This window comes from Hyla sarda, chromosome 4 (genome assembly GCF_029499605.1).
Source record: "Hyla sarda isolate aHylSar1 chromosome 4, aHylSar1.hap1, whole genome shotgun sequence".
Lineage (NCBI taxonomy): Eukaryota > Metazoa > Chordata > Amphibia > Anura > Hylidae > Hyla > Hyla sarda.
The window spans coordinates 52,451,670-52,479,394 of record NC_079192.1 but is presented as its reverse complement, the minus strand read 5'-3'; the positions used below and the strand labels follow the sequence as shown (position 1 = coordinate 52,479,394).

At 43.3% G+C, this 27,725-nt stretch overlaps 1 protein-coding gene across 3 annotated transcripts in view; it reads right to left on the bottom strand.

The window, feature by feature from the left end:
• Window positions 1-12,870: 12,870 nt before the first annotated feature.
• Window positions 12,871-27,725, bottom strand: part of ADAM9 (ADAM metallopeptidase domain 9) — a 269,190-nt gene continuing 254,335 nt past the window's right edge. For 2 of the 3 annotated variants that reach the window (XM_056570915.1, XM_056570914.1), the window contains exons 25-27: window positions 14,744-15,035; window positions 14,331-14,398; window positions 12,871-13,444 (exon numbers count right to left, since the gene is read on the bottom strand). In XM_056570915.1, the coding sequence (XP_056426890.1) occupies window positions 13,366-13,444; window positions 14,331-14,398; window positions 14,744-15,035 (439 nt within the window). In that variant the 3' untranslated portion in view covers window positions 12,871-13,365. Of the gene's footprint in view, window positions 13,445-14,330; window positions 14,399-14,743; window positions 15,036-16,181; window positions 16,318-18,413; window positions 18,520-20,629; window positions 20,711-20,846; window positions 21,031-22,153; window positions 22,260-24,990; window positions 25,187-27,725 lie in introns of all 3 variants that reach the window. The other variant, XM_056570918.1, reaches the window with a different exon arrangement.

Sequence of the window (27,725 nt, the reverse complement as noted above, 5' to 3'; positions counted from 1 at the left end):
TCTTAGACACTAATCCCCAACCACTGGGACCCCCCTGTGATCTCCCGTACAGGGACCTGGCATTGCCACAGCTCTGCACAGCTAATGAGCGCATCGTTAACTTCACTGAGGTCAACGACACGTCCCCTCCATACAGCTCTATGGGAGAGGCAGGGATGCACAAACACTGCATCTCCGTCTCTCCCATAGAGATACATGGAGGGGGCATGTTGGCCGCATCCAACACGCCATCTGCACGAGAGAGCCGCGGCCAACCAAGGCCCTGTACAGGAGATCGCGGGGATCGCAGCATTCCGATCCCCCACAATCAGACACTTATCTCCTACCCTGGGTATAGAGGATAAGTGTCTAGGGCTGCAGATCTTCTTTAACACCAGGCCAAAAACTAATGTAACATAGGGCAATGGGAGGCGACTGTGGTCAGCAGATTGATGCCCTCGTTATAGTCTCTTATTTATATTTTATTATAATCATATTTATGACTATTTATGACCCTTATTTCTAATAGGTTTTTCTCCTTTATCATTCTAGAAACCATTAACAAGCTGGTTTGCATTCACACTTCCAGCCAAAAGTTCAAGGGGCTGACTGGTTTAAATAAGCCATTCTAGAATTCTGGCTTCATAACCGCAAAACAGTGTTTCACTTTCTGGAGTACCCAGGTTACACAAACTAGACATAAATAAGCAAATTGCAATGCTACCTATCGTCTGTGGTGGCGCAGATGATGAATTTAATAACTTGAAAGCCGATCACTGGGATTCCCAGCAGTAGGATAATCTGTAGTCCATGTAGTTCACTTTCTTTTGCAATGTTATAGCCCCATAGGGGACTATTACATGCAGTACATGCAGTGATTCATTACACTGATCACTGCCATTACACTGATCACTGCCATGCACAGGAGGCAGGTAAGGCACCCTCCTGTTGCGTTCTAGCTGATCGAGACATCGTAATTTTACCGTGATGGTCCCGATCAGCCCGAGCTGCCGGGAAGCTTTTACTTTCACTTTAGACGCGGCAATCAACTTTGGTGTTGGAGGAAAGACCCAACTCCTCCGGACTCCCAACTCCCGGAAATTGTGGTATCCAACATGTGGGCTCCGCATTCCATCTTGCATCTCGGCCCACCAATGGAGAGATTGTCTGGTGTTGGATGAAAGAATATGAAGGGAGTCCAGGTCCGAGAGAGTCCGATTCCATAGGTGCAGGATCTCTGACTGAAGGGGCCTTATGTGCCACAGGGCCCAAGGCACAGCTTCTGCTGCAGATGACAAGAGACCCCGGCAGCTCATCAAGGTCCTGAGAGAGACTCTGCGAGGTGTTTTGAGGAAGCGGTATCCTCTAAGGATACTATCCTTCCTGGCCACAGAGAGGTACAGCTTCATTTCTATTGAGTTAATTATGAAGCCTAGAAATTGCTTGGTTGTTGTTGGAGTCAAATCTGATTTGTCCCAATTGACTAACCATCCCAAGCTCTGAAGTAAGTCTAGGGTCAATCTGACATGGTCCAGAAGTATTGACTCTGAACTGGCTATTAATAGCCAGTCGTCCAGATATGGGATAACTTTTATCCCCAACAATCTGAAAATCGCCATCATGGAAGACACCACTTTGGTGACTACAAAGGGAGCAGATGTGATTCCAAATGGAAGAACTTTGAATTGAAGATGAAAAAGAATCCCTCGGATTCTCACTGCAATCCTCAGAAATTTCCGATGTTCTGGATGGATAGGAATATCAAAAGTAGGCATCTTTCAGATCTAAGGAAGCCATGAACTCTCCTCCGGATAGTAGAAGCTTGACCGATCTTATGGTTTCCATTTTGAACTTTCTTTTTAGAAAATGGCGGTTCAAATACCATAAGTCGATTATAAAGGTGATGTTTATGAAGGTTTGGGTACAAGGAAAACCGGGGAGTAACTCCCCTTTCTCCACTTAGCATCCTTACCTCCTTTCCCTTTCATTCAAAATGTATCTTCACTCTTGGCCAAGCGTACCTGCATGGGGAGAAAGATCTCCCAAAAAGCAAAAGTATCAAGCAGTTTAAATCCTACAGGTCTGTCTGATCCTTGTCAGAGTCAGGAGGCCCCATACACATCAGATGCAGAAATTGAAGGATTCGGCTGACACTTATGGCCAGCTTTAGAATATTTCCAAGGTGCCTAATGACATCCTCTCTGTAACATCCAAAAAATGTCCCTATATACAACCATATTTTTATTACTGTAGTTGCCATGCAATGTGGAAATAGTATAGTGCTGGGTAAGCGAGGCATTCCTGTAGCATGTTCTACAATAACAGAGCGGGGATAGGGTAGGCTCAGAAACTGCACCATCCACAATGTCCAAATACTAGGAGTGGTCGGCTCGCACCTCCTGCCGCTTGTACTCATGAGCACGGATAGGTCGGCAGCATCTCTAACCTTACAGATCCACTTAGACACGAAAGGAAATCCAGCTCACGGAGAGCAGCATAAAAACAGGAACTTTATTCAAAATTCTGTAGCAACAAATCATAGACAGAAAGTAAACGCCAACGCATTTTGAGTCTTACAGACTTTTAAACAAGGCATATTAAACATAGAACTTTTAAACCTTTTATACCCCCATATGGGATCACATGAATGTAGCGTCATGAGAATCTTGGAAAGCAACAGGAAAAAGATATGGAACTGGATTAAAACGCTACATTTCCCCTAATGGTTATATAATAACTGCATATACACAGTCATGACCGTAAATGTTGGCACCCCTGACATTTTTCAAGAAAATGAAGTATATCTCACAGAAAAGGATTGCAGTATCACATGTTTTTCTATACACAGGTTTATTCCCTTTGTGTGTATTGGAACTAAACCAAAAAAGGGAGGAAAAAAAGGAAATTGGACATAATGTCACCAAACTCCAAAAATGGGCTGGACAAAATTATTGGCACCCTTAACTTAATATTTGGTTGCGCACCCTTGGAAAAAATAACTGAAATCAGTCGCTTCCTATAACCATCAATAAGCTTCTTACCACTCTTCCTTTTTTTAAGATCTCTCCACAGGTGATCAATGGGATTTAGATCTGGACTCATTGCTGCCACTTCAGAACTCTCCAGCGCTTTGTTGTCATCCATTTCTGGGGGCTTTTTGATTTATGTTTGGGGTCATTGTCCTGCTGGAAGACCCAAGATCTCGGACACAAACCCAGCTTTCTGACACTGGGCTGTACAGTGCGACCCAAAATCCATTGGTAATCCTCAGATTTCATGATGCCTTGTACACATTCAAGGCACCCAGGGCCAGAGGCATCAAAACAACCCCAAAACATCATTGAACCTCCACCATATATCACTGTAGGTACTGTGTTCTTTTCTTTGTAGGCCTCATTCCGTTTTCGGTAAACAGTAGAATCCTGTGCTTTACCAAAAAGCTCTTACTTGGTCTCATCTGTCCACAAGACGTTTTCCCAGAAGGATTTTGGTTACTCAAGTTAATTTTGGCAAAATGCAGTCTTGCTGTTTTATGTCTCTGTGTCAGCAGTCGGGTCCTCCTGGATCTTCTGCCATAGCGTTTCATTTCATTTACATGTCAACGGATAGTTGGCGCTGACACTGATGCTACCTGAGCCTGCAGGACAGCTTGAATATTTATGGAACTTGTTTGGGGCTGCTTATCCACCATCCAGACTATCCTGCGTTGACACCTTTCAGCAATTTTTCTCTTCTGTCCACGCCCAGGGAGATTAGCTACAGAGCCATGGGTTGCAAATAGAGATGAGCGAATTTACAGTAAATTTGATTCGTCACGAACTTCTCGGCTCGGCAGTTGATGACTTTTCCTGCATAAATTTGTTCAGCTTTCAGGTGCTCCGGTGGGCTGGAAAAGGTGGATACAGTCCTAGGAGACTCTTTCCTAGGAATGTATCCACCTTGTCCAGCCCACCGGAAAGCTGAACTAATTTATGCAGGATAAGTCATCAACTGCCGAGCCGAAAAGTTCGTGACAAATCGAATTTACAGTAAGTTCGCTCATCTCTAGTTGCAAACTTCTTGATAATGTTGCGCACTGTGGACAAAGGCAAATCTAGATCTCTGGAGATGGACTTGTAACCTTGAGATTGTTGATATTTTTCCACAATTTTTGTTCTCAGGTCCTCCGACAGTTCTCTTCTCTTTCTATTGTCCATGCTTAGTGAGGCACACACAGACACACAATGCAAAGACTAAGTGAACTTCTCTCCTTTTTATCTGCTTTCAGGTGTGATTTTTATACTGCCCACACCTGTTACTTGCCCCATGTGAGTTTAAAGGAGCTTCACATGCTTGAAACAATCTTATTTTTACACAGTTGGTGCCAATAATTTTGTCCAGCCCATTTTTGGAGTTTGGTGTGACATTATGTCCAATTTGCTTTTTTTCCCTCTCTTTTTAGTTTACTTCCAATACACACAAAGGAAATAAACATGTGTATAGCAAAACATGTGTTACTGCAATCCTTTTCTGTGAGGAATGCTTCATTTTCTAGAAACATTTCAGGGGTGCCAACATTCACGGCCATGACTGTATATATACCTTCTAGCATAACATTATGGTATAAAAATACATAACTGAAATCATAATGCTAATATTAATATGTTATATGTTGGTTAAAGGGGTACTTCGGAGGAATAAAAAGAAAAAAAAAAAAAAAAAAAGGTGCCAGCAAGTTCTACAGGTTAGTAAATTACTTCTATTTAAAAATCTTAATCCTTCCAGTACTTATCAGCTGCTGTTTGCTCCAGATGAAGTTGTGTAGTTCTTTCCCATCTGACCACAGTGCTCTCTGCTGACACCTCTGTCTGTGTCAGGAACTGTCCAGAGTAGGAGCAAATCCCAATAGCAAACCTCTCCTGCTCTGGACAGTTCCTAACACGGACAGAGGTGTCAGCAGAGAGCACTGTGGTCAGATGGGAAAGAACTACACAACTTCCCCTGGAGAATACAGCAGCTGATAAGTACTGGAAGAATTGAGATTTTTAAATAGAAGTAATTTACAGATCTTTTTGACTTTCTGGCACCATAAATATTTTTTCACCTGTATTACCCATTTAATGCTTAAAGGGGTACTCCGGTGCTTAAACATCTTATCCCCTATCCAAAGGATAGGGGATAAGATGCCTGATCGCGGGAGTCCCACCGCTGGGGACCCCCGGGATCATGCACGCGGCACCCCGTTTGTAATCAGACCTGGAGCGTGTTCGCTCCGGGTCCGATTATGGTCGACCGCAGGGCGGGCGGCGAGTGACGTCATGCCTCCGCCCCCGTGTGACGTCATGCCTCCACCCCCGTGTGACGTCACGCTCCGCCCCTCAATGCAAGCCTATGGGAGGGGGCCCGTAAGTTTGCATTGAGGGGCGGAGCGTGACGTCACACGGGGGTGGAGGCATGACATCACACGGGGGCAGAGGCATGACATCACACGGGGGCAGAGGCATGACGTCACACGGGGGCAGAGGCATGACGTCACACGCCACCCGCCCTGCGGTCGACCATAATCAGACCCGGAGCGAACACGCTCCGGGTCTGATTACAAACGGGGTGCCGCGTGCATGATCCCGGGGGTCCCCAGCGGCGGGACTCCCGTGATCAGGCATCTTATCCCCTATCCTTTGGATAGGGGATAAGATGTTTAAGCACCGGAGTACCCCTTTAATCCAGTGGTACCAGGTCCTCATGATGGATGAGTTCCTACCATATTGAGAAGACATCTATATTTACAATCTTCCTATTGTATTGACACAGAGTTAAAAAAATAAATAAAATAAACCCTGAAGGCAGCGGGTATTATAAAAACAATCTTTATTGATTACAGTGTATTTATTAAAAGCCCTTCAATAAAATCAAATGATGAAAAACAAAAAAGTCAAGTGAAGTTTCAAACAACATACGTATAAAGTTACATTAGTATGGACATGGGACTAAACAATGCAGATAGTGAGAAATCATTTCTGGCAACGCCGTCAAGTTTTATCTAATTGCAAAAACATCAATGTAAATGACATTACTCAGCCTGGGAAAAAGGGGCTTTGGGGCAAGATGGGCCTATCACCTTAGGGTAGTGTTTCCCAACCAGGGTGCCTCCAGCTGTTGCAAAACTAGAACTCCCAGCATGCTGGGAGTTGTAGTTTTGCAACAGCTGGAGGCACCCTGGTTGGGAAACACTGCCTTTGGAAAACCTCTTAAAGGGGTTGTCCAGGAAATTTTTTTTTTTTTAATATATATATATATATATATCTCAACTGGCTCCAGAAAGTTAAACAGATTTGTAAATTACTTCCATTAAAAAATCTTAATCCTTTCAGTACTTATGAGCTGCTGAAGTTGAGTTGTTCTTTTCTGTCTAAGTGCTCTCTGATGACACATGTCTGGGGAACCGCCCAGTTTAGAAGCAAATCCCCATAGCAAACCTCTTCTACTCTGTGCAGTTCCCGAGACAAGCAGAGATGTCAGCAGAGAGCACTGTTGCCAGACAGAAAACAACAACTCAACTTCAGCAGCTGATAATTAGTGAAACGATTAAGATTTTTTTAATAGAAGTAATTTACAAATCTGTTTAACTTTCTGGAGCCAGTTGATATATATAAATACCCCTTTAACCCCTAAGAGTTCACTGACAGGCTAAACTGAACTAGTCCACATAGTCCTCAATGGGCAGGTAGCGGGTCACCGATTTCACGATTTCATAGATTTGAGGGGTGAGGTTACCCTATTGACTATACTACTGGGGCCCATAATCCTCTGTTTCAATATGGCAGTTTGTCATTATACAATACAGACCAGATTTCAATTAGAAAAAACAAGAGCCAACATTCCCAGTCACATTTGATATACTCGATTGCTTTAAGTGAATAATTCATACAATAAAACTAAAAAGTGGTTTTATGAAGTTCTTCAGTCCTACGACTAAAAGTCATCAAAAAGTTTAGTCAATCGCTGCGGTGCCGAAGTCAAGTTGGGATCACCCAAAGTTTAAGGTTAAAGGGGTACTTCCCTGGAAAACTTTTTTTTTTTTTTTAAATCAACTGGTGCCAGAAAGTTAAACAGATTTGTAAATTACTTCTATCAAAAAATCTTAATCCTTCCAGTACTTATCAGCTGCTGTATGTTCCAGAGGAAGTTCTTTTCTTTTTGAATTTCCTTTCCAGTCTTACCACAGTGCTCTCTGCTGACATCTCTGACCATTTTAGGAACTGTCCAGAGTAGGAGAAAATCCCCATAGCAAATCTATCCTGCTCTGGACAGTTCCTAAAATGCACAGATGTGTCAGCAGAGAGCACTGTAGTCAGACAGAAAGGAAATTCAAAATGAAAAGAACTTCCTGTGGAACATACAGCAGATCATAATTACTGGAAGTGGAAACTTTTTTTTTTTTTTTTTTTTTTTTAAATCAACTGGAGCCAGAAAGTTAAACAGATTTATAAATTACTTCTATTAAAAAGTCTTAATCCTTCCAGTACTTATTAGCTGCTGAATACTACAGAGGAAATGCTTTTCTTTTTGGAACACAGAGCTCTCTGCTGACATCATGAGCACAGTGCTCTCTGCTGACATCTCTGTCCATTTTAGGAACTGTCCAGAGCAGCATATGTTTTCTATGGAGATTTTCTCCTACTCTGGACAGTTCTTAAAATGGACAGAGATGTCAGCAGAGAGCACTGTGGTCATGATGTCAGCAGAGAGCTCTGTGTTCCAAAAAGAAAAGAATTTCCTCTGTAGTATTCAGCAGCTAATAAGTAATGGAAGGATTAAGATTTTTTTAATAGAAGTATTTTACAAATCTGTTTAACTTACTGGCCCCAGTTGATTTAAAAAAATAAAATAAAAAGTTTTCCACCAGAGTACCCCTTTAATGGCCTAATTCGCCTCCCCCCCCCCCTTAATATGCTTAATATAGCCTGAAAAAACGTATAGACTAAGTCTAGGCTTTAGTGCTTTATGTGAATTGGTCACAATGCCAAGATTTCTCGTCTGCAGCTCCCTGGAGTCAGTGTTTTCATTGCCGACCATTATAACTAATACATTTAATATCAACATCCTAGATGAGTGGTCTCCAAACTGTGGACCTTCTGCTGTTGCAAAACTACAACTCCCAGCAATGGCGGACAGCAATGGCCTAAACACCAAGTCTGGGCGGCTTATTGTGAATTGGCCAGAATGCCAACACTTTTCGTCTTCAGCTCAGAGTCAGTGTTATCATAGGGGACCATTATATACTAATAAATCTGTCATATAAACATCCTAAATCAGTGGTCCTGCAGTGGAGTATTAGTCTATAATAGGAAAGACACATTAAAAGGAACATTCCATGCAAAATGTATACACTGTACCATATCTAGTACAGAGCTGACGCTTGCTATAGGACAGTGTTTCCCAACCAGGGTGCCTCCAGCTGTTGCAAAACTACAATTCCCAACATGCTGGGAGTTGTAGTTTTGCTCCAGCATTACATTAGTAAACAGTAATGTGCCGTTAATATGTTTGAGATGTCTTAGTCATCACCTGCATTATTATTTCTTAAAGTGATCAGTCACAATGTTACTTAAAAAACAACAAAAAAAAAAACATAATAGTTCTCAAACCTAGAGACACAGACACATATCTGAGGACATGTAAGTAAATTATAAACATTCATTCTTTATAGTCTCATCTGTCGTCTACTTCAAGTATATGTTACTGCAGAATTCACATGGTTTCTAATGTAATGTTTGACATAAAAGAATATTTTCTTCTAAACATATACACGGGTCCCCATAAATAATAAGGCTGAGGGCCTTTCACTGACATAAGACATGATAGTTTCAGCATAGTCAGCTGACCACCTTATATCTATGGCTCCAAACTCTGCCTGGATGGCAATTGTTAGGGATGAGTAAGAACCAACAAGGTTTGAAACCCGTCAGATCATTTAACGTGCGTTTTTCCAGCACCGTTTTCATTATTTTGTATGTCTGTGAATGTTACTGTGACATGTTCTTATAAAAGAAGAAACGTTTTTTTTATACTCATGCACTGGCCCAGCTATCTTTTTGCAGAGATCAGGCATGTTGAATTTCAACTGCCTGATCCTTTTGTTCTGGAGGCTCCATTCAAAATACATGATTGGCTGAGTTGAACGTTCATGTATACGGAGGCATCGGGAGGAATATCCATCATGTGTCCAATAGCTATCATATGTGCATGGCCAGCTTAGGACGTTATTTCTGGAAAAGCTGAAGGAAAACCAATATGGCCACCAGTAGTTCCACCCAACTATTATAGTGTTCTGAATGGCACATTTGGCCAGTCAAGTGCTATACCAGGGTAATACTTGTCACCCGCAAAATTTGAAGAATCCTATAGTTGAATATAATCGTTAGACAATTAAAGGGGCGGTCTCATCTTAACAACCAATTCCATATGCCCTATGAGGGGATCTGCTTTTTACTCCCAGCCCCACAACCCTCTAAAAAGCCAACCAGCAGCTCTCAATATTATGCTGTACTCATTTGAATTACCACTTGTAATATCACATTTCCACTGTAGGGGCCGCTGCAGGGAAGATGGTTAACCAGTGATCTTTAACCAAATCAGCTCTCATTTTCAAAGGATTTTTTTCTGGGATGACAAAACCACTTTAATACAACAGGACAAGTCTCTCTCCTTTACTTACTGGAAACGTTTTGATTCAAGAAGAAAATGCTGCAAAAATAAATAAAATAAAATAAAATAAAAAAAAGCAAGAAAAAATAAAATAAAAAATAAAAGCAAGATCTGAATAGGGAGAAAAAAAAAAAAGGCCAAAAAACAAAAACTATTTGTTTGTGAATATCTATATAAAATTCTAAGTGACGGACTGCCACACAGTTCAGAACCTTCCACCATACTTGGCAACATTTAGGGTCTATTCACACGTACAGTATTCTGTGCAGATTTGATGCGCAGGATTTTCTGCTGCAGATTTCAATGTAAACTAAATGACTGAACACCGCATCAAATCTGCGCAGAATAATGTACGAGTGAATAGACCATTAAAAAGCCAAATTTGGAACATTTATGCTCCACCCGAGGAACCCCTAAAACTGCCTTTATTTTTTTTTAATTTTTTTTAGGGGGGGGGGCTTTAGGCATGGTTTGAGGGACTGTCGGCAAACATTTTCTACTTCTCTGGAAAAAAAGAAATCTACTAATAACACTGCAAACAGAACTTTCACGTCCACTTTAAAACCAGTATAAGACTTATTGGGAAGCCCATGATCCATGTGGTCTGACTTTAAAAGTCTAGGGTAGGAGACCAGTGAAATATCCCCCGTTGACATGATGATTCCCAAATCCATCCAAGGACCGCAAATTTGAAAAAATTGTGTCGTCTTGTTTGAGAGGGTTTTCATAATGCAGTTTCTATGGCCCATGGAGCTCGTTGAGCAGTCTACTATTGACAGCGATAGTACTATTTCTACAAACACCATAATAGTGTTAAAGGGGTACTCTGGTGAAAAACTATATTTTTTTTCATATCAACTGGCTCCAGAAAATTAAACAGATGTGAAAAAAATTAATCCTACCATTAGTTATCAGCTGCTGAAGTTGAGTTGTTCTTTTCAGCCTGACCACAGTGCTCTCTGCTGACAACTCTGTCTGTGTCAGGAACTGTCCAGAGCAGGAGAGGTTTGCTACAGGGATTTGCTCCTATTCTGGACAGTTCCTAAGACAGACAGAGGTGTCAGCAGAGAGCACTGTGCTCAGACAGAATAGAACAACGCAACTTCAGCAGCTGATAAGTACTGGTAGGATTAAGTCCTACTTCTACAAACTATAATAGTGTTCAAATAGTACTGGTTCCATGGAGTCATATGGTGTATCACAGGGTACATCTAAAGCCTACGTCTCAGAACTATAGACTCCAGCTGTTGCAAAACTACAACCTCCAGCATGATCAGACAGCCAACAGTTGTCCGGGCATGCTGGGAGTTGTAGCTGGAGGTCCACAGCTTGGAAACTACTGATCTACAGTGGTAAACAGGATCAGGCAATACAGTCTGCCACTGTACAGAGTCTACCAGTCATGGAGTGTACGTTGCATGATCCTTTTCAGACTAGCCGAAATGCTCAATGTAAACACGACTTTACCATCCCTTAGTTATCTTTCCTAAGATGTTGCCACAATTTCATGTCCTTAAAAAGTCTTTACTGTAGATTTTCAGGTAGTCCTATCTAAATTAAAAGTTTACATCCAAATAACCCATTTTCAACTCTGAGAAACACCGCATCAATGCATGTAGTTAGATGGTAAATAACGCTCTACTGATAGATGTCAACCAAACCATAAACATGTTCTACATTTAAAATATAACAGAAAATACATAAAGAAAATGTGAGAAAAAAAAAATCAGAGCAGTTAGCAAAATCAATTAAAGAGAATCTGTCAGCTCTAGATCATGCTTAGGGTTGATACTGGTCTCTTTGCATTCTCCTTTTAAGCTCATGTGTCAAGGAGGAAGTGCTGAGCTGCAGTATGAAACCCCAGCAGGGAAGGGTGGGGGAGGGAGGAGGCATGCATGCATGCATGCGGCAGATGAACTGCCTCCTTCCTTCCCCACCCCTACCTATTTAGCTTCTAGCTCTGTACCTCAATCAGTCAAGATAGGGAAACATGGGCACATACTTGACATAAGACCTCTGAACTTGATATAGAGCCAAGAGATTCACTTTAATGTTCTTAGTATTCTCATTAATGCGCTTCATTCCGCATCTAAAGTGTCTACTTCACAGTATAACAATTCATATGGCAGAGTCAGATCTGGGTCACAATGGCCGAAAGTGGAACCATGAACATTATAACACAGCCTAAAGGAGGCGAGAAGCGAAATAAGGGAATACTGGGTCTCTCTCTAATATATATATATATATATATATATATATATATATATATATATATATATATATATATATATATATATATATTCATATACACATACACACACATATATAGCTGGAAGCAAAATGGGGGTCATATATGTTAGAACTAGTGCAAATAATAACAGAGCGGTGTCGACCATAGGAACCAATCAGACACCGGACGTCATGTTAGAAGGAAAGTATTGAATTTTCGGATTGGCTAGTTTTTTTTTTTCAAGTCATATTTTCATAAATAAGACTATCATGAACACAGTGGTAAAAAAACTGATTAGAATAATTTAAAGAGATATCAGCGGGTCAATAATATTAATGGGGGTCATAGACTGCAAACTCCCAAAATTTGGAGGGGTTTGGCGGGTTCTCAAGCCCTATGTTCATGCCCATGCAGTTAACTTAAAGGGGTACTCCACTGGCCAGCGTTCGGAAGTGAATGTTCCAAATGCTGTTTTCGCGTTGCGAGGGTCGGCCACGCCCCTTGTGACATCATAGTCACGCCCCTCAATGCAAGTCTTTGGGAGGGGGCGTGACTGCCGTCACACCCCCTCCCAAAGACTTGCTATGAGGGGGGCTTGACCATGACATCACAATTGGTGTGACTGACCCCCGCAGCTCAAAACAGCGTTCGGAACATTTACTTCCGAACGCTGGCCAGTGGAGTACCCCTTTAAGTTAATCTATTTGTCACATGTCAGCTAAATATGGAGGACCCCCCTAAAATTCACATATTTTTTAAAATTTCTTAGGGTTATCTCCACCTTCACAATTTTCTTGTATTGATCTAATTCATCTAAAATACAAAGGAAGTAACACTGCAAATAGTCCTACTTTTTTTTTTTTCACAGCTCATACCAATGTGTTTCCATGGTAACAGACAACACACTAGCCCTGTGTAGTCTGACGTGAAATAACCTTTCAAATGCTAATAAAAAGTAGAGGACAGATAGAGGAGGACGTGACTGCAGAATCGGACTACGCAGGGTTTGTCTGTAGTCAGTTACCATGGAGACACATCTCTCTGCATAGGATGAAGCTAAGAAGAGGACTGAAAATCCAGTGTGGGAAAAGCGAAGAAATCAAGCGGATGTTTATGGGGAATACATAGCGTGACATCAAACATGGCCCAGTATGGGGTCATATACAGAGGAGAGGATGTTCTGTGGCTCAAAAAAAACTTTGTTACAATCTTCTTTCTTGCAAAATCCTTCAAAATTCTATTTGTTCACAGCCAATGTCTATTAGGTTTCAGAAGTCTCGCGCTGTAAACAGAGAATTCTATAACTGTGCTGTAAATCCCGAGCACCGCAGATCTTAAGGCTTAAGCTTCATGGTTCTGGATAGCAATCTCTTTTATTGTCTCCCAAGCATGAGAAAAAGTTGTGTCTCTTGGAAACACGGATGTACCTAGTAATAAAGTCAGATAGAAAGGCTACGCAGAAAGCAGCGTTATACCGGAGGGGCAGGCGGGGGGCGTGCTGGGGCGATGTTGGGATGTGCGGTATCTCTTTGGTGGGGAAGCGGAGGCCTGGAAAGATAATAAATATGGATAAATTAACATGACTAATTCATTATCTTCTGTTTTTCATAGACCAATAGACAATACAATATACAGTGAAATAACCCCCTCTTTGAGAAGACCCCCCCCCTTACACAGATCAGATTTTCACTTTCACATTTACTGCATTACTAATTCTCTGAGAAGACCCACAATTTAGGGTGATGTTCTCAAAAGAGGTTTAGTTGTATTAGCATTTACTCTGTTCTGGGGTAAACTGTTCTCTGAAGCCCCTCAATCAAAATGAGTAATAAAGTTCTGTGAAAACCCTGTATACAGGGCCACGATTTGAATTTATGGGCACTGTCACTTGGAAAAATTTGTCTTAGGCTGCATTCACACCTCGTTTTCACTGTATGGGTGCCGGATCCGGATGGGGAGGGGCAAACCGTGCGCTCCCGTACCCCAGCCGGACCGGTGCTGAAATCCATTTACTTTAATTAGCCGACCGGAGTAAAACGGTGACTCCGGTCGGCTCATTTTTGACCGGACCTAAAACTGTAGTATACACCGGAAATTGGTCAAACCGGGTATAAACCGGAAACGGGTCAAAAATGAGCCGACAGGAGTCACCGTTTTACTCCGGTTGGCTAATTAAAGTAAATGGATTTCAGCACCGGTCTGGGTGGGGTACGGGAGCGCCCGGTTTTCCCCTCCCCCAGCCGGAGACGGCACCCGTACAGTGAAAATAAGGTGTGAATGAAGCCTTAGCGACATGTCAAAATTGGAGCAAAGTGTAGCATGCAGCCACACGGACATCTCCTGGCTCGTTCGCCTGATCAGTGGAGGTTTGAACATATTTTGGGGACTTTTACTGAAAATTTCCCAAATATTACCTTGATTTTTGGCGACTTACCTAGACGGTGTATGCTGAGGTTGTCTTACTGCATATGTTGGAACAGCAACATTATTCGGTTGGTAGGACTGTGAAGTAAGAACAGACATAGACCATTATTTCTTTATGGCACAGACTGTGAGGAAGCCTTAGTCCAGCGTTTCCCAACCAGAGCGCCTCCAGCTGTTGCAAAACTACCACTCCCGGCATGCCCGGACAGCCGTTGGTTCTATCCTATTATTATAAATGAAATTTCAACTAGGTCTAGGTCTGGCCTTGATTAGCATTTATTTAAATGGCGGCATGTAATACAACATTTCCCCAGTAGTTGGCGCTGCAGGAAAAAATGAGCAGCCCACCGTTCCTTAATCACCACCTCAAAAATCACCAATTCTTCAGTAAGTGTTCTTAGTATCTTATATTCAGGTACTCACACTTTCATAAGATGATGGGGGGATATTTCTGTTGGGTCCTATAGGTGGCACATTCCTGGGAGGTGCATTCGCTGCAGGGCCCCCGCCTGGTGGTACATTTGGCAGATTTCTCTGTGGTCTTGTATTAGGGGGGATCCTGGTTGCTTGCATTTGCGATGCATTCCGTGGAGCACCTGCCGAGACGCCGCTTCTATCTGGTACATTGTTGGGTGCATTTCTCGTCTCTCCGGCTGTTGGACCGGCTCTGCCGGGGACATTCGTGGATTTCTCTCTGTTACCATCGTGGGATGTCCTGTTGATTAATTTTTTTAAATAAGAATCCGATTTTTAATTAAATGTAACCAAACCGTACATGATCTTCCTCACAGACTCCAACATGTATTATACAGCCGGCTGTCCATCGGGCCATCGGGCAGTCATTTTGCTGCCTCTTTAGTTAAAAATGAAAACTTCAAAGTTGTTTTTAGATTCTTAAATACAATAAAATGTATTTTACTTTAAAGAAGCAAAACATTTTTTTTACTCCCTGGCAGCAACATAAGGTTAAACAGCCATACATTAGAAAATTTGGCACACCGGAGTGAGAATTTTTTTTTTAAAGGGATACTCCACTGCTCCAGCGTCCGGACCTTTTTGTTCCGAATGCTGAGTGAAGGCTGCGGGGGTCATGATGGCGAAAATCTCTGGTGCCGCCCTCCCTCCATTACTTGGTGACATTACGGCCACGCCCCCTCGTGATGTCACGGCACGCCGCCTCAATGCAAGTCTATGAGAGGGGGCGTGGCATTCACTACGCCCCTCCCATAGACTTGCATTGAGAGGGGCGTGACGTGACGTCACTAGGGGCGTAGCAGTGACGTCACAACCCCCGCAGCCGGCATTCAGAACAAAATGTTCCGGACGCTAAGGCAGTGGAGTACCCCTTTAAATGCTCTTCGTTCTACCCTTATCAATTTGCAGTAAAATAAGTGAACAGATAACTTAACAGAAAAAAAAATTACGTTTCCGGTTCCCAAAAGCCATTCCCCAGGCCAGAAATCAAAAGAGCTGGAAGGAGAGCCACCACAGGGAGATTTCAGGGAAAAGTGCAGTGTGTGTGTATTGGGACCTGCCAGAGATTGTTAGAATGAAGAAGAGAGAAAGAGAGAACATGCCAGTGCTAGGTCCGCTGGGAAATGCACCGTCTCAATAGACGGCAATGCATTTCCAAACGAAAGAACAGAAAAGTCTATTCTTCCTGCAGACGCCGGAATCTGGATTTCTGTGGCAGAAATATCTGCCGAAAATTCCGCCGTGTGCACAGGGGCAGCAGAATCCTATTGAAATGCAGTGGAATTTCTGAGGAGAATATTCCTGCGGAATTCTGCCATGTGAACATAGCCTAACAGTGTGTTCCTTCTCCTGACCTTATAGGCTGTGAAGTTTTCTGGTCACTTACCCGTGTGATCTTCTTCTACCACAGAATTTCTTCTTCAGTTCGTTTCTTCGGAAAAACAAAAATGCTCCAAGTGCCAAGAGAGGTAAGACCAACAAAAAGAAGATAAGCAGCCCATCCCTGAGAGAAGTGTCTTTATCTGTAGGGTCAAGAAACAAAGTGACAGCCTGGGGTCAGGAATATGAACACGATAATTGTCTAAAATGTCCTGGGAAATATTGTTAGATGGGAAGAATAATGCTAGGCACCCTTTACGTTCGTGTAGACACCAATTTAGGAATATTGTCATATTGAAACTTATAAAGTATATAGGGGAAGATTTATCAAAACCTGTGCAAAGCAAAAGTTGCCCAGTTGCCTATAGCAACCAATCAGATCGCTCCTTTCATTTTGCAGAGGCCTTGTTAAGAATGAAAGAAGCGATCTGATTGGTTGCTATGGGCAACTGGGCGACTTTTCCTCTGGACAGGTTTTGATAAATCATATCAAAACCCCAACATATGGGTTCAGTATCAGCCCGGGGGTGAGGAGCAGTACATAGAGCAATGTAGTGGGTATTGGGGAAATTACTGATGCAGAAATTCCTAGTGTTAGAGCAGTATTTCCCAACCAGGGTGCCTACAGCTGTGGCAAAACTACAACTCCCAGCATGCCTGGACAGCCTTCGGCTGTCCGGGCATGCTGGGAGTTGTAGTTTTGCCACAGCTGGAGGCACCCTGGCTACATTTCAGCCAAATGAGTTAGGTATTTGGTCAGGATTAAAGGAGTAGTCCAGTATTTTAAAACTTCTCCCCTATCCTAAGGATAGGGGATAAGTTTCAGATCTCGGGGGGGGGGGGGGGGGGGTGTCTGACCACTGGGACCCCGGCTCTCCGGGCAGAGAGTATGTGTCGACCACCGCACAAAGCGCCCTCTCTATACAGCGCTATGGCAGAGCCAGAGATTGCCAAAGGCAGCATTCCGGCTCTTCCATAGAGTTGCATTGAGGGGGCGTTTCGGCCGCAGCTTTGTGCGGTGGTCGCCACGCCCCCTTACCGCAGACTGCTGGGGCCCTGCATGGTAGATCGCGGGGGTCGGCGATCTGAAACTTATTCCCTATCCTTAGGATAGGGGATACATTTTTTTAAATACTGGCGATCTCCTTTAGGCCCCGTTCACACTGCCGGTATGCCTTGTCAAATACGGCCGTCAAACTCCCCCCTTTTTTTTTTTTGCAGTTTGACGGACGTAATTTTGATAGGTCATAACGGCCGAAAACGGGTCCCGATAGACCCCATTATAGTCAATGGGGTCTGTCGGGCACCGTTATTTTCGGACAGAATTGCCGGAGAAAAAGACGGTGCAAGCACAATTTTTTCTCCCGCTATTCTCGATCCTAAAATAACGGACAACCGGCAGTGTGAATGTAGCCTTAATTGTGTCCTCAATGCTGACAGATAGAGCCCGTTATTTATCCATCAGGCAATATCACTGTCTTGCTCCAAATTTATTCTGCAGCAGGACCATGGGGGAGATTTATCAAAACCTGTGCAAAGGAAAAGTTGCCCAGTTGCCCATAGCAACCAATCAGATCGCTTCTTTCATTTTGCAGAGGCCTTGTTAAAAATGAAAGAAGCGATCTGATTGGTTGCTATGGGCAACTGGGTAAATTTTCCTCTAGACAGGTTTTGATAAATCTCCCCCAATAACCCTAAAAATACGATCAATGTCATAAGGAACTATCTTCAGTCCAAGAAGTGATGATATATCCCCCTGGCATCAACATCATGGCGTCTGTCAGGGATTATATGAGGAGCGGTTATTAGTTTTCCAAGATGTTTGGAACAACCTTCCTGCAGAGGGCGGTCCCACCAAATATTGGGGAAGATTTATCAAAATCTGTCCAGAGGATAAGTTGCTGAGTTGCCCATAGCAACCAATCAGATAGTTACTTTCATTTTGTAGAGGCCTTGTTGAAAATGAAAGAAGCGATCTGATTGGTTGCTATGGGCAACTCAGCAACTTATCCTTTGGACAGGTTTTGATAAATCTCCCCCTTTGAGTTTCGATTTCTCTTTTGTTTATTCACTTTGCATTTACTAATAGATACAAATCAACACTTCTTTTTTTGAGGCATTTTTACTTTGCATCCCTTTTTTTCGCACCAGCCTAAAACGTTTGCACAGCACTGTAAGGAGATTGCTATTCACCGCCAAGATGCCCAACCCCCTCCATTACTAGGTGCCATCATCCTACCATTGTACGTAGGCCCGCTGTCCACGCTTCCACCATAACCCTTGTCCTTGCAGTCTGGGTAGCCCCAGCCGTCATTACAGTGACAGTTCTTATTGCTGTTACACACCTATAAAACAAACATATAGTCGACACAATAAACACTGTGACTAGATTTATAACATTGTGCAAAAGAAGAATAAGCTGTTTGTTAAAGGGGTATTTCAGGCCAAAACTTTTTTTTATATATCAACTGGCTCCGGAAAGTTAAACAGATTTGTAAATTACTTCTATTAAAAAATCTTAATCCTTCCAATAGTTATTAGCTTCTGAAGTTGAGATGCTGTTTTCTGTCTAACTGCTTTCTGATGACTCACGTCCAGGGAGCTGTGCAGTTCCTATGGGGATATTTTTCCATCATGCACAGCTCCCGGGACATGACATCATCATTGAGCAGTTAGACAGAAAACTTCAGAAGCTAATAACTATTGGAAGGATTAAGATTTTTTAATAGAAGTAATTTACAAATCTGTTTAACTTTCCGGAGCCAGTTGATATATAAAGAAAAAAAAAAAAGTTTTTGCCTGGAATACCCCTTTAATGTGGTATTTCTATCAGTCTGGGTTCACATAAGGTATTTTTTACCATAACCAAAAGTGGAACTGACAAAGAGAATACTTTAATCAAAAGATTTGCGGAATTTCGTCCCAAATTAAAGCCAATAGACTTCTGTGGGATTCCGCACTCCCATCCACACTTCTGAATTTCCGCTTGCGGAATTCCGCAAGCGGAAATTCAGAAGTGTGAATGGGAGTGCGGAGTCCCATAAAAGTCTATGGGCTTTAATTTGAGGCGGAATTCTACAAGTGGAAATTCTACCATGTTAATAGACCATCACTAGATAGATGCCAATCCCAGAGGTGGGCCCCGCCATCTATCTATACAGAGCAGGGTTTCCAAGACAGGGGTCAGAGAAAACACAATAAACGTCCATAATTGGAACACTTCTTTAAAGGGGTTATCTAGGATTATAAAAACATGATTTCTTCCAAAAACAGTGCCACTCTTGTCTTAGGCTTTGTGTGGTATTACAACTCTGCTCCATTCACTTCAAAAAAACTTAGCTGCAATACCACACACACAACTTGAGGACAGGGGTGGTGCTATTTTTGGAAGAAATTACCAATGTTTTTCTAATTCTGGATAGCTCCTTTAAAGGGGTACTCCACTCCTAAACATCTTATCCCCTATCTAAAGGATAGGGGATAAGAGGTCTGATCGCGGGGGTCCCGTCGCTGGGGACCCCCACAATCTTGGTTGCGGCACCCCAGACATCCGGCGATGCAGGGGCGGAGGTTCATGACATCACAGTCGCTCTTGACATCACGTCCACGCCCCCTCATTGCAAGTCAATGGGAGGGGGCGTGACAGCCGCCTCCCATAGACTTGCATTGAGAGGGCATGGCTGTTACATCACAAGCCTCCGGCGCTGCACCCGATGCTCTAAACAAATGCAGGGTGCAGCAGGGAGATTGTGGGGGTCCCCAGTGGTGGCACCCTCACGATGAGACATCTTATCCCCCATCCAAAGGATAGGGGAGGAGTGCCCCTTTAAAGATCTCACTTCCAAACCATGGTCACTAATACAATGCAGGTCCCAAAAGTTGTCAACAATGGTAAACTGTTCATCACTGTACCCCAACCTGTGGTTCTCCAGCTATTGCAAAACTACAACTCCCATGATGGAAGCTGTAGCTTTGCAACAGGCGGAGAGCAACAGGTTGGGGAACACTCTTGCTCCTGATGATCTGGAGTTTGGTGTGCCCTGCTAACCAATGAGAAAGCTACCATTTAAAAAATAATTCTTCGTTTGAGAGCTGGAGAACATCCAGAGATTTCCAATGCTCCATCTGATTCAGAGGATGAAGAGTTATACATAAAAGAGACCCCATCATTCTAAAGATTTAGAGGGGGGGGGGGGGGGGGGGTCTGAGATTTCTCTTTCAATCTGGAGCTGATGACATGGCAGGTAAATACAATTTTGGAAGAACCTTTAATTAAGAGTCCATAGAAACACCTTTTCTCATCTTAACAATTGACAGAGGGGACTGTAATGGGTCCACCACACACCCCTTGATATGTAATTGCAGGACACATACAAAAAAAAGTTAGTAATGGGCACAAGAACATCAGAGAACTTTGACGTACGTAAGCAATACAAATAAAGATGCTATACTCACCCCATTACCGCCACATTTATTTTGTACATCACAGTCGTAACCCAGGTATGATGTATCAACACACTGGAAGTCCTTACAGACCTAATAGAAAGATACAAGAATAATCCTTGAAATGCATTTAAAAAAAAAAAAAGGCTTTCAGGAAATATTGTAGAAAACAATGTTAAACAAGAAGAAAGTCCCAAACAAGGATGGAAGAAGTTGTTGGAATCCTTACCTTGCCTTCTGCACACTTGGTGCCCTCGTTAACCATAGCAGGATCTGGAACATCAGTACCAAGTTGGAAATCCACTCCCCAGCATGTGATACCTTGGACTGTGGTCTTAATAATGGATGGCTCGATGCCAAAGACAGGCATGACGTTTACATTTTCACACTGTAACTTTCCACACTGTGCATTTCTGGGGGGGGAGAGAGAGAAGAAAAATATTGCGAAGAGCCAGAAAAGATATCACTGTCTACTTAAAGGGAAAGTCCAGCGAGAATTGGCTTATCCTCTATCCACGGATAAGAAGCGGATCACGGAGGAGTCTGGCCGCTAGGACCCCCAGGTATCTTTGGAACAGGACCCCAGCTCTCAGTGAGGAGCGCATGAAGGTAGATGGAACACACTCCTTTAATTTTGATGGGAGCGCCCAAATGAACGAATTAGCTTTATTTTGCTATTCCTGGATAGCCCCTTTAAAAAGCAATGTCTTTATTGGCTTAGTTATTTTTTCTTACAGTAGAAATGCAATCGTATGCTATACATGTCATACCTTTTCTATAAGGCTAGGGCTACACATTATTCACACTTTAAGGTTACACATAGTGTTAGTGAAGGGTTTTGCAGTTGACGTGCCGCAAAGCGTTGATTGCAACAGTCTCCAAGAACCTACCATTAAAGCTAGGGCTACATGGGGACTTTGGTCGCTTGACATAAAGATTGCAATGCTGCACTGAAACATCACATCTAACGAGTGTCATTGGGTCGCATTGCAATTTGTAATAAAATACGACTGGAAAGCAACAGTTGCAAAAAAATTCATCTTAAGGGTAGGGTTACACACAGCGCATCCGCAGCGTATTTCATGCTGCAGATGCACTCGCCGCTGACAGTCACTGATTGGAAGCTTACTTTGCAATCACTCAGTGACCACTGGCGGTGCATCCGCAGCATGAAATACGCTGCCGATGCACTGTATGTGTCGCTACCCTTAATGAATTTTCCTTCATAGGTTGCAAATCACATGCAACCTTGTCACCATTGACATCAATGCAAGTTGCATGTGACCTGCTTGTGCCTTCTCTGTAATAAAGTCGTGCAACAGCAAGTCGCATGCAAGCTGCGTAAAATTACCAGGTCGCACGACTTGGATGCGATTTGCTGTGGGGTGACATCTATCCCCACGTAGCCCATTGGTTACAAGTTGAGGGTCACATGTCGCCGCGTAGCCCTAGCCTAAATGTTCATAGGAAAACACTGCTTTTAAAAAAAAAAAAACATTTTAAATGTGACCTATAAAACAAAACCTTGTGCCTTACCGTGATTCACAGGATTTGTATGCGTTGCCCTGGTAACCGCAGTTCCCAAATCGGTCACCTTTGGAGTTGACATTTTGGAAACAAATAGGAGCAGCCGCCTTGGCATCTGCAACATACAATCACATGCACGTCATACAGTGGTATACATATCCCATAAGTGTCCGTCTGGCCCACAGTGGTCTATGGGCACATTCGGAGATCGCACGTAGAGCATTTCCCCTACACACATGCGCAGTGTGAATATAGCCCAGTAATAGTCATTTTCTTTTTTTTTTTTTTTTTTTTTTAAATATATTTTATTCACGGATCCAGAGCATGTACAAAGCATATATGACAAAGGTGCATTGAAATCAGTCAGAATCTGGAACAACAATACAATGTCAGGATAATAGGTCAAAAGTATCGTCTGGATCCAGTTTGTAATACGGAGGATTACCCCCAAAATATAGGAAATAACAAGTAACAACTGTGAAACAAAACCTCAAATCTCCCAAGGAAGGCTGCACCATTCCCACCCGAGTACAGTGTCGTACCTATGTAGGGTATTTGCCACCTGAGGTCAGACTATACATTATGCATACAGAGAGTTCTAATAGTGGGGTCCCATAGAGAGCCAAGGATGTAGAGGATCATATAACATTAAGATGGTAGCTCTAGATTACCAAGAGTGCCCCTGAGAGCCTCAGTTGAATACCATGTAGTATGTTTAAAATATGTCATTATCCTGTGACGTTCGCCGACATCAGGTAAGTAGTGCAGATATCTTTTCCATTTATTAAAAAAGGCCTTTGCATGCAACTCTGAGCATCTTATGGACAATAACATCTCTCTATGTAATACAGAATGATATTCCTTTAAGATTTCTGTAATTGTCGGCACGGTAGGTTGGAGCCAATGTCTAAGCAAGCACAGTTTAGCAATCAAGATAAGTAAGTGTACACCCTTGGGCATTTTGCCCCTATCAGGAGGGTTCGATTCTCTAACAGGTAGATAGTGAAAGAGGTATGGTTCTGGGGAGAACGGTAAATGTCTATCCCAAATGGTCAGTATTAAAGAGGATAGGTCAGACCACAATTTCGACACCTGCGGGCATTCCCATAAGCAATGCCAGAGGTCTGCCCCCTGTAGTTGACATGTCGGACAATGTGTGAGGAACGGAGGCGGGGGTGGCGTGCCCCTCCATTTAAATGCATACGTAGCCTTGTGTAGAATACGCCAATGAATTTCTCTTAACTGTGCACTGGGGGTAGAGCCATTGACAGCCAATAAGCCCTCTAGTAAACAGGGGGCGATTTCAGAGTCACCAAGTTTAGAGGACCATTTGGCAAGAGCTGTGGCCCCCCGTCCCTTTAACGCTATATCCCTGATGGTTGCGTAGATCAGCGAAAGGGAACGGTGGGACTGTGTACTCCCCAACAATTTGTCAAAATCATTAGGTTTTTCTACCGTCGCATAACCTCTCACCACACCATGAAAAAAGGAGCATAATTGATTATACAGCCACTGATGGGAATCGGGAAGGGTATATTTGCTCTGGAATTCCCCCCAGCTCATTAACACTCCAGTAGATTCAGTCAAGAAATCAGCAAACTGAGTGATACCCAGCGATTTCCAATTGTTGCCTATCGGACTATTGGTACAGTGATCAAGCGCAGGGGTGCTCCACAACTGAAAGTGTCTAGAAAGACACCAAGGCATCCCACACATCTTACGGAGCGCCTTCCACGTTGCCAATGTGTCACTAAATAGTACATTCTTTCTCAATGAGCCAGGGATATCTTTATAAGGTAAATGAAACAGGGTGGACAGTGAACCCAGCGGGCAGAGACCCCTCTCCAAGGGCGTGTTTGAAAAATGAGCGGTATCAAAGATCCAGTTCCGGACATGTCTAAAAATAGCTGACAAATTATATAGACGAGCATTAGGCATTTGCAATCCCCCCTTCTCTCTTGCTAGACATAAAGTGTAATAGGCTACTCTTGGGCGTTTACCTACCCAAATAAACCTTGTAAAACTAGCATGGAGCCTTTTAACATCAGTATGGCGTAATAACAGGGGAATTTTCTGCAGCGGATAGAGGAGTTTTGGGAAGCTCATCATTTTAATTAATTGCACCCTACCATAAAACGAGAGAGGCAGGTTCTGCCATCTGTGCAACTCACCCTCAATTTTCGCAAACAAGGGGGGATAGTTTAGAGTATACAGGGAGAGTGGAGTGCAACCTAATTTAAAACCTAAGTAAGAGATATATTTCTGAGCTACTTGAACCAAGGGTACCCGGGCAGGATCATGAGATCCCGAACCTAAAAATAGCAGTTGACTTTTATCTAAATTCACCTTGTAGCCCGAGAAAGAGCCAAAAGTGAACAAGGCTCTAAAAACAGCCGGCAGCTGGGTCTCTGGTTCGTTTAGATATAGCAGTATATCATCAGCAAAGCAGCTAATTCGCACCTCCTCCGACCCCACCATAATACCTTCGACGTCATTTTCTTTTTAGTGCACAATATTGTGGTACAGAGGATTGTCATAGCTGTGATCTCTGTAATATGTTTTACATTAGTGTTTCCCAACCAGGGTGCCTCCAGCTGTTGCAAAACTACAACTCCCAGCATGCTGGGAGTTGTAGTTTTGCAACAGCTGGAGGCACACTGGCTGGGATAAACTGCACTACATAATGGCTTTACAACAAGACTAACTATATTGTCTTCTCTGTAATATTACCTACTCTATGGACCCTACTGGATAGTATATCATATGTTCTTTATTACAGATATAATGAATAGGAATTCCAAATTCTGACATATAAAGATGTGCTACTCTGCAGGTCCAGCACTTACTTGGTCCGAAAATTCCTTGGCACTGGGCGTCGTAAAACTGGCAGATGCCATTGTAGCAGTAGGCTTGGCCGCTTTGGCACGGGCTTCCGTTCTGAATAAATACATCCGGCTGGCAGTAAGGAGAAGAGCCATTGCAATATTCAGGGAGATCACATTCGTTGGACACAGCTCGGCACACGGTACCACCAGGGGAAAACTAGAAAAGAAATTAAGAAAGTTTATTTTTACTAAAGACATTTATTTAATTAAGGGCTACTACTAATGTCACCAGAGCAATGTGGTCACCCATACTAATAAGGATTACCATAATGATTTTGATTACTGATCAATATATTAAAAATAGATATATATATGCTAATATGCTGCAGAAAAACATTATTTTCCTTATGAGACATATCAGCTTGCTATTTGCTTGTAACTAAGATGAAGACCTTGGGACGAGGCCAAAAGACACAAGATAATGAAGAAGTTGGAAGTTAGAGACAAAACATCTGAAGAAATATAGACTGTGCAGAAGGATGGATACATCTGGAATTTTCTGGTAGAATAAGGGAAATGGCAACATATGTGACCTATGGTTAAGAAACAAATGAATGCTTAAAATGCTAATATACACAGACGCAATACTCAAATCACCAATTAAAATCTAACATTATGATTTTGACGTGATAACTAACCTCCCCTTTTTGTCAACTGTAAAAAACAATGTACTTCCGTATAATAAACATAACTCCTTGGGACAGCTCTTTAGCCAGTATGCTGAGTAGGAGATATATACCAACATTTTGTCTGGTGTTTATTTCTTGTGTCGACACTCAGAAGTATACAGCGGCAGTCCCTTACATTTTAAAGGGGTATTCCAGGAAAAGTAGATTTTTTATGCTTACCGTAAAATCTTTCTCGGAGGATCCATTGGGGGACACAGACCGTGGGTATATGCTCTTGCCGGTAGGAGGCGCGGACACTAGGCAAACCAAAAAAAATAAATAAAGTCGCCTCCTCCCGGCAGGCTATACCCCGCCTACTGGCCCTGAGCTTATCAGTTTAGTCTCAAAGCAATATGAGGCAACCGACAAAAAAGGAGAAAACACCAGCAAAAAGTCTGAGAGAACCAGAGGAAAGAAAAAACCCCGAACCACCTCTCGGACAGAACAAATGAAAAACTCTACCCAAACTGTGGGTGGGCGCTGTGTCCCCCAATGGATCCCCCGAGAAAGAGATTTTACTGTAAGCATAAAAAAATCTACTTTTCTCGGTCGGAAACCATTGGGGGACACAGACCGTGGGACGTACCAAAGCAGTCCCCGGGGTGGGGAGAAAAAACACTCAACCCAAATCAAGCAGAGGAGGATGCTACTGCCGCCTGCAACACCTTGCAGCCAAAACTAGCATCAGCCGATGCAAAAGTATTAACTTGATAAAACTTTGAGAACGTATGCAAGGACGACCACTTGCAGGGCCGAAGCCCTATTACGGAGAGCCCAAGAAGCCCCAACAGAACGCGTGGAATGCGCCGTCACCCGAAAGGGTGGCACTTTTGCCTTGTGGCGGTACGATTCCGAAATGGCCGAGCAAATCCACCGAGCAATGGTCGCCTTGGAGGCCAGAAGACCCTTATGACTACCCTCAGGAATCACGAAGAAGGAGTCCCCTTGACCAAAAGAGGAGGTGACCGACAAATAAATCCGGACTGCCCGGACCACATCAAGGGTGTGAAGAGAACGCTCCTTGGCATTGGAAGGAGAGGGGCAAAAGGAAAGTAGAACGATCTCCTCGTTTACATGAAAGGAGGAAACTACCTTTGGCAGGAAGGAGGGTGGTGGACATAAAACCACCTTATCCTGATGAAGCACCAAAAGGGAGGAACGGCAGGAAAGTGACGACAGTTCTGAGACCCTCCGGATAGAAGTGATAGCAATGAGAAAGGCGACCTTCCACGAGAGGATACGAAGGGAGGCATCCCTAAGGGGCTCAAAAGGAGCCTCCCTCAAGGCTCCAAGCACCAGATTGAGATCCCACAGAGGCGTGGGAGACCGAAAAGGAGGGGCCATGCGGGCCACACCCTGCAAAAAGGTGTGGACATGGGAATTAGAGGACAACTGCCGTTGGAAAAGGATAGAGAGAGCAGACACCTGACCCTTAAGAGAACTTAGGGTCAAATGTTGATTGCCTGAAGAAAGGCAATAAGATATGGAAGGGAAAAAATAACCGGAGAGAAGTCTTGCGCCTCGCACCACCGAAAATAAGCTTTACAAGTGCGGTGGTAGATCCTGGCCGAGGAAGGTTTGCGTGCCCGAAGCATAGTACAGATAACCCCCTCAGAAAACCTGCAGGCCTTCAAAACCGCGGTCTCAACCGCCACGCTGTCAAATGCAGCGACAGTAAATTGGGGTGGCAAAGGGGACCTTGAAAGAGAAGATCGGGACGAAGAGGTAGGCGCAGCGGCACATCGGCCAGTCGGACCACGTCTGCGTACCATGCGCGTCTGGGGCCACTAGAATGGCGGAGACTCCCTCCGCCTTGAGTTTCCTCAGAACACTGGGCAGGAGGGGAAGAGGCGGAAACAGATAAGGGAATCGGAAGGACATCCACAGGATGACCAGAGCATCTGTTGCCAGGGCCAGGGGATCCCTCGATTTTGCTACAAAGAGGGGAACCTTCCTGTTGAGGCGAGATGCAAAGAGATCCACATCTGGGATCCCCCAACGATCGCAAATCTGAGAAAACACCTCTGG